Below are 8,083 nucleotides of genomic sequence, written 5' to 3' on the forward strand. Positions count from 1 at the left end.
TATATATATATAAATTCAGCTCTACGCATCTTTAAAATTTCCAGAGTGCGTCAGAAACCATTTTATACATATATATTTTAACGACGGAATGGCTCACCAATTTCGAATAAATTTATTTTCAGACATTCAGGGATATATATATATATATACATACATACACAGAGAAAGAGAATCCGGGATGATTCTCATCATAGTTCGGAGAAAATTTAGCTCCACCTTTTATCATTATAGACACATTAAGACATTTTTATTTCTATGTATGCATATTTTAATTTCGACAAATGACACACTTGCTAATTAAAAAACAAAACATAATAATTAGGCCAAACGTGATCTCTCACAGATGAATGAACGTAAAATGATGACTAACATCAGAGAAATATCTTGGCCGGATTGAGACAATAAATATCTGCTAAAACAGGATGTACGATATGAATGAAAAACAAAAAATAGAACCTAGGTTCCGCCTGCTTTCCTTGTGGCTTCTTATTATTAATTTTATTCGGATTCTGGTGTCTTTTGTTTGTTAGTTTTCACTCCGTTGTTGTTAAATTCGTCTCAGGGTCTGGAGTGGAACTGCTGTTGTGGGTTTTGGTAAAGTTTAATATAATACGTCTTTAACCAATGTTTGGTTCCAAAGGTACAATTATTACTTTTAGTCAGGATGTGATTGTGTGCTAACCATTAAACAGCGAATGCTTTTTAAAAGACTGCCGAGGTTTGGACAAAAAGGGTTGTGGCACCGCTTTTAAAGGGCTTTAAACGAAGTGACCCCAGGACTTATTTAATTTTTAAGCCTAATGTTTATTCTATCAGGCTCTTGTGCTGAACCTCTAAGTTACAAAGGCATAAACAAACCAAGTGTCGAAAAGTAGTGAGTGATAAACACAAAGACACATACACGCATACATAAACAACGGGCTTCTTTTCAGTTTCCGTCTTCCAAATTAATTCACAAAGCTTTATTTTTAGACATAGTGTATCGAGGACTACATTATATAACGTGTCTATTTTATCTAATATATTTTTTTAATCGCTAAGGTTTGACTCGAAGGAGATTTAGCTGCTATTTCTAGCAGTTCCGGCGACGACCATGAAGAAGCTGCCTTCCTCGCTCTGAAATAAATAAATAAGACGATATGGTAAGAATGCCAATGAGATGGCGTGTGTTACTTACCAAGACCCCAGCTATAATAGAAGCGACCATGTTTCGTCTGTCGCCCAGTTCGCAGCCATCGGAACAGGGCCAACGGCAATTATCAAGAAATCCAGACATGTTTCAAAGTCTTGCCTCACAAAATATACAAACAATATTGAGCAGCAGTTAATATGTCGTCGCCATACCTTTGGTTAAAAAAAAAAAGACATAAAATATATCTGTAAACATTTATTTAAAATAAATTACTTTAAAATCTTGGTTTTAATTTAATTCATAAAAATAATGAAACAATAATCAACACATTTTAATTATTTTTTTTTCTAATTGCGTTATATATAATTATCTGCTGAATGATTTTGGTAAGACTTAGAGAATAAGGGGACATAACTTTGCTTAAAAACTTTTCCTGGTTTTTATTTTTTATTTTTATTGTTATATTTTATTTTTTATTTTTTTATTTTCATTTTTTTTTTTTATTTTTTATTTTTAAATGACCAGAAAAAGTTTTTTTTTTGGAAAAATGACTTCCACTTTTTAGATTTTTATTTCTTTAAACAACAAAAACAAAACTTTGTCTTCAGATTTTTATGTTTTGAACACAATACATTCAGAATCTGTCATTACAAATACAAACAAAGTATACAAGTATATAAAATAATATAAAAATACACGAGAATGTGTGTGTATATCTTTTACGTCTTTACTTGTTTCGGTCATTAGACTGCGGCCATGCTGGGGCACCTCTATCGGTCTCTTTTGCCGAACCGCTATACTACGGGGACGCAAACACACTAACACCAGTGGTGGGGGACAAACACACACATGCATAGATATGAATATATATGCATGTATGTATGTATGCATGTATGTATGCGATGGGCTTCTTTCAGTTTCGGTCTACCAAATCCACTCACAAGGCTTTGGGCAGCCCGAGGTTACAGTAGAAGACACTCGCCCAAGGTGCCATGCAGTGGGACTGAACCCGGAACCATATGGTTGGGATGCAAACTTCTTACCACACAACCATATATTCAGCATATATTCTCTTCAAGATTCATGATTCATTTGATGCCACCACAATATCTTAAGCATTCCATACTTGGACTACATCACGAATGAGTGGTTCAGTAAAGTCCTCCAGCATCACCATGGCTCCCATGAAGGTCTTCTCATGAAAGTAAAGACTTAGAATGCGAAAGTATCCCGTCAAATCAAAAACCTTTGACCACCTCGCATCCAAATTCGTTAATCCATTAAAAAAAAATAGTAAAATTCCAATTTAACACAAATTCTTTCCTAAGAACTTGAACAAGTATTTGACACTGGGAAAACCAGAAACCCGGACCACTTCCGGCCCCAAGCTTATCGACTAACTGGTCCCGTACTTTATTGTGTCTGGGGAATCATTCTCCTTTAGTGCCTTATTACTTAACACACTATGGTTTCCATGCTCTATTATACTATTGGTGAAGTATCTTCACCATGGACAAAACACAGCTGGGCACCACTGACGGAATACGAACCGTCCACTTTTTATGACCAGTAGACTTCTCTGACCATCTAACGGCCCAGTCACCTACAGATGTCAGCTGTATGAAGTGGTAATTGTTTAATACTGTGACTAGAGTTTTGATCTTCGTGAAAAAGCCGAGAAACGATTTAACACTATGACCTTTGACGGCTTGTTTATTGAAACTGTCACTAACAATGTCTATGAATGATTGAAGCTTTGCATGTCTTAAAACCTTTAAACGCTTAAGCAAATCGTAAAATTCCCTTAGGAACTCGCTAGAAAATGTCAGGAAATGTTTTGCTTCTTTTACCAATAAAGTAATATTAATCTTAATGGGGTCGGCGCTATATATATACATTTTCCCGTTTCGTCTGTTTACTTGTGTGTGTGTGTGTTGTAAATTGGTCTAACAATATTTAATATAATATTTAATAGACATGGTGATAAACAGGGATGGGGTAGTAAAACACGATGGTCTGGCTACCAATCCTTAGTTTAGTAGTACGAAAAGTGTTCAAATCTTGCCAAGATCGACTTTGCCGGTAAAAGACTTACCATTAATACGCTAATATCAGTTTTCTTTCTTTCTTTTTTTCTTTTACCACTGTGTAAAAGAAATAGCCGAATGGATAAAGTATTATTGAACTGTTTACAAGTTCAGATATGTTCAGCTTCAAACGCTGCATATGTTATGTCGTCTTCCGTCAGCAGTTGAGGCGCACCGTTCCAATGTACCACACCTGGGTAATGAACACCACCGAGGAATGTATATATATATATGTATGTATGTATATATATATATATATATATGTATATATATATATATATATATATACACACACACACACATATATATAGATGTTTCTGACGGGGTCCTGTGTCTTAGCCTCCGAGGTCCCGGTTTTTTTTTTCTTTAGTTATTCAATAAATTTCATATATCGCCATTGGTATAAAGACAGGTCGACATAGGTCTATGGTTACAAGTCTGTGTCTGGGCGTGTAAGCGTTTGCCTGTAAATGTATATATCGTTCTCCTACCTCTGTCTCACTTTCACTTTCACTTTCACACCTACACACCAGCATACAGGCACTTTGAATATATATGTATGTATGTACGTAGGTGTGTGAATGTATGCGCGCGCACACACAAATATATATATATATATATATATGGGAGAATATACAAATAATAACAACAGACGAGGACAGGTGGTGTAAATAACAAAAGGATATATTAGTATGACGCTCGGGAATACGGAAAGTCTTTGACGTTTCGAGCTACGCTCTTCAACAGAAAGAATACGGAGACAAGGAGAAAAACACGGAGAAAAAAAATTGAATAGTGTTCAGTCAACGGTCAATCATAATAATGGCCGATCATAACAATGGCTGACCATATATACACCCACAAATCTGTCGCATACAAAGTATCAACGAAGGGATAAATAAATTCCATGAAAACTAAACATGATAGGAATTGGTAAAACAACACAAATGGATCTATGGGAATGAGAGTTGAACAGGTGAACAATGTGGAAGATTACAACAGTCATACAAAAATTTAAAAGGTGATGAACGAAATGTAAGCAAAATTTTCCTCACAAACTGACGAGGACGTCGATAAATCAGCTGATAGTTAAAATGATAGTCGAAACAGACGAAACATTGCCGGATAATACTTCCAAGATATTTCTGTAATAAAGTAAGAGTTCCTTTATTAGTTATTCAATAAACTTCATATATTTGGTTGTAAAAACAGGGTTTTTTTTAGGCTACCAGTGCGTGTGTGAGATGTACATCAGAGACCAGGGGCGGACTGAGACTATTAAGGGCCCTCGGGCATAACTGTTTACCCAGGCCCTTTTGAATGTGTGTTTTAGTAGAGTTAACATATAGAGTGCGGGCTCCTCAGAGCTCCGGGCCTTCGTGTAGTGCTCGATTGATTGACGGCTCAGTCTGTCCCTGTCAAAGACTTAAATTCTTAGAAGAAAGATAAACTTGAAATATTGAAGTCGTTAAGAAGTGGACAACACCGACACAAATTAACCAACAGCCATGTTATAGCTCAGTCTAAACCAGTGATCCGCAACCGGTATGTCGCGGCACATTGGTGTGCCACAAGACGATGCTAGATGTGCCGCAGTGTAACCTGAATATAATTTTTTTTCCCTATACGTTTAGTTCTATTTTTAGTTCAGATGTGCTGCCGAATTCTGAAAAGGATATAAGTGTACCAGAAGAGAAAAGAGGTTGTGAAGCACTTGTCTTAAACCTCGCTCTGTGTGATTTAACCCGCGGGGTGAGTGATGTAACTAGGTCTTAACACTCTCAAATAAAGCGGCGAGTTAGCAGAATCGTTAGCACGCCGGGCTCAGCGGCATTTCGTTGTCCTTACGTTCTGAGTTCAAATTCCGCTGAGATTGACTTTGCCTTTCCTCCTTTCGGATTAAATACCAGTCAAGCATTTGGGTTGATGTAATCAAATAGCCCTCACCCAAAATTTCAGTAGAAAGGATTATCAGTTTTAAATGACAAATAGGTAGGTATGGTAGTTTCAAGACACTTTGCTTATCCCTGGATTCCAGAATTAAAAATGACTTTTTCCCAGGAGTTAGAATATGTTACAATGAACGAACGTTAATGGTTTTTCCTGTTTTATTACTTACAAGCAGTAAATAGCGACTTAGACCATCTCTGACTCTCTAAACTGTTTGAAGCTCAGAATTTTATCATAGGAAAGAAAATAATGAACGTTGAACATAAGGAAAGTTAGGTTTGACCAAAGAAATTACGGTAAGTTTTATCATGCATAGATTGGTATTTAAAATATAATTTTGTAGCAAATCTCAGCATTATGGACTGTATATCAGAGAGAAAGAAAAACTGTTATAACACATTAAGTTTAGAAAAATAAAATCGAAAACAAAACACGAGAATCAAAAAAACAAACTGGAAGTGATCACCGGCGTAAAACACGTGTTAGTTCAACCTGCTAGAAATAAGAGCAAAACAAAACCTCCTCTCAGTTATTATTATTATTATAAGGCTTTCACTTCTAACAGAAGTTGTTTAGATCCAAGTAAATCTGATTGAACAGACCCATGGTTAAAGATATTTCAACTATAATATCTAAGATATCAGGGTGTCCAGCATGTGTCCGCGCCTTGCCCAAGAAGATGGTCGGCTGCGATTTAATTTAAAAGCGAATGTTTAGATAGTTTTTGTTTTATTTAAAAAGAAAATGAGAGATTTTCCAAGTTACAATGTTTTTTTTATCATAAGATCGACTCATTAGAGCTGGACCTAAAACTGAATAACAAACTCTGGCTGCAACTTTCGGATTGAAACAAGTAAAAGAGTAAAACGATAAGTCTGTGTCCTGTGATAGAAATTGGAATCTCATTGTCTGTATCACAGTCCTTCTTTCCTTGTTGTGATTCTATTAAACTGGGCATGGTATACGCATGAGAGAAGAACTCCAACGGTTGTAATTCCCGCCAATATATATTCTGTTACGGAAAACCAAGATCGATTGATCAGCCATGGCGTTCGGATGAATAATATAGACTTACCAAAGCAACTCCTTTATGACGAGCTTCTATTGTTGCAGCCAAAAAAAGGCGTCACGTGGTGAACCTGATATTAACATCGAATGCAATGAACATGGGTTGACGCAGAATCCCGAGAACAGCTTGCGCATAACAAACCCCTTGTGACGTACCCCCATCAGCAAAGGCGCAAAATCCTCATTCAGGCAGCATAGACCATACTTGAATTCCGCAAAACCTGGTCAACAGGCGCCTCAAATGAAACCACAGACCACATGATGCCTCACATGTGGTCTTTATTCCTTTCTTTCCACGACAGAATCTGTCTCAACCATTTACGAACACGTGAACCCAGTCAAGTGTGTAGTCTTTATCGATCACCGATGGAAGAACACGAATATAAAATTCGTTAAATAAGATAAGTTCGTATTGATTGAAGAGAGGTGAGTTGTGAATTTTCAAGCATGGCCCCCGTTTTTTTTTTTTTTTTTTATCGAAGAAATATCCCCTTAAATACTGAGACCAGCTCTGCACAGTCAACACCATCACAACTTGTCTCTTTAAATTAATCAGCCTCGTTTTAACCTTTGACAATTAGCGTCTGTCGTTGACACTTCCATACACACACACACACATACACACACACATACATACACATACACATTCATGGATACACACACACACATACACACACATAACCAAAAAACGGTTAGCAAAGAATTGTTATATGGAATTTTTACAGAAATGGTATATTTTCTTTCGTTATTTATAGCGATATATCGGAAGAATTCGCCCTTTGAGTCAATTGAATTTGTCTTTGAGAAGAATGAATTAGATTTGGGCCATTGAAAACTAAAAGAAAACAAAAAAAGTTTAAACGAAAAGGATATTTAATAAGGATTATGCCTCGGCGAAAGAAACGACGAAGAAGTGGATGTCGGACAAATAACAGACCATTGCAAGCTGGGCAAACATCATCGATTACACGCTGGGTAAATTTAATTTCTTTTTAAAACTTTATACATCATATGTAAATATATCAATACATAAACACATCACACACACACACACATATACACACACACACACACACACACATGCACAGGTATAGACACATACATACATACGTACGTACGCGCATATTTCTTGTATATTAAAAATGGCTATTCAGAATTAAGCAAGAGGCGCAGGTTGTGGAGACGAGCAAGGGTTAACGAGCTAACATGAGAGTACTTACAATTAAGAGCGGAGGACCTTTTTTTTAAGGGCAGAAGAACCTGTGGGTGCATGTGTACTTAGGAAAATTATTTTATAAATCCATAAATAGGTGACTCACTGTTTTGGTCTTGAGATTGAAACCGTTTCGTCTCCTTTAATGACTTGTTTTTATAGAATTTAAGATTTAAATTACAGACATGGGGTTTCACGCTCTTGCTCTACGTAATCACACAACCTGCTAGAAATAACAGCCAAATCTCTTAAGACGTACACAAAGAGGGACGGATTAAGACCTAGAGAAGCCCTAAGCACTTAAAAGATTTTGGTGCCCCCGTATAAATATAATTCAAAATATAAACAATAATAAACCATAAAATAAATTTTTACTTTTCAAAAGGAAACAAAAAACTAACAGTAAGATGGAAAATAAATGTTTCGTTTTACGTACTTACATTTTATATTTCATAAGTTACCTATTTTTTTTAATTGCAAAGTCTTTGATCAGATCCTGACTATAACGCCATGAACACTTCGAAATTATATTTCCGATCATATAAACCTCCTCGAATATTTATTTTAGCAAGTTTAAAGTGTTTTCTTTTGTGCCGTAAACCATTTACAATTTGTGGTGCCCCCCCCCCCCCC

At 36.1% G+C, this 8,083-nt stretch overlaps 2 protein-coding genes across 3 annotated transcripts in view; one reads left to right on the top strand and one right to left on the bottom strand.

Annotated features, from left to right (window-relative positions):
* The window catches only part of LOC106871207 (transmembrane protein 50A), a 7,803-nt gene extending 6,468 nt beyond the window's left edge, over positions 1 to 1,335 (bottom strand). The window contains exon 1 of the mRNA XM_014917555.2: positions 1,178 to 1,335. Coding sequence (XP_014773041.1) covers positions 1,178 to 1,276 — 99 coding nt within the window. The 5' untranslated portion in view covers positions 1,277 to 1,335. The remainder of the gene's footprint in view (positions 1 to 1,177) is intronic.
* A 4,967-nt stretch (positions 1,336 to 6,302) lies between these two features.
* Positions 6,303 to 8,083, top strand: part of LOC106871206 (uncharacterized) — a 7,864-nt gene continuing 6,083 nt past the window's right edge. Inside the window, exons 1-2 of one of the 2 annotated variants that reach the window (XM_014917554.2) lie at positions 6,303 to 6,663; positions 6,993 to 7,212. In XM_014917554.2, coding sequence (XP_014773040.1) covers positions 7,123 to 7,212 — 90 coding nt within the window. In that variant the 5' untranslated portion in view covers positions 6,303 to 6,663; positions 6,993 to 7,122. Of the gene's footprint in view, positions 6,664 to 6,713; positions 7,213 to 8,083 lie in introns of those variants that run through there. The other variant, XM_014917553.2, reaches the window with a different exon arrangement.

The sequence above is a fragment of the Octopus bimaculoides genome, chromosome 23 (genome assembly GCF_001194135.2).
Source record: "Octopus bimaculoides isolate UCB-OBI-ISO-001 chromosome 23, ASM119413v2, whole genome shotgun sequence".
Classification (NCBI taxonomy): Eukaryota; Metazoa; Mollusca; class Cephalopoda; order Octopoda; family Octopodidae; genus Octopus; species Octopus bimaculoides.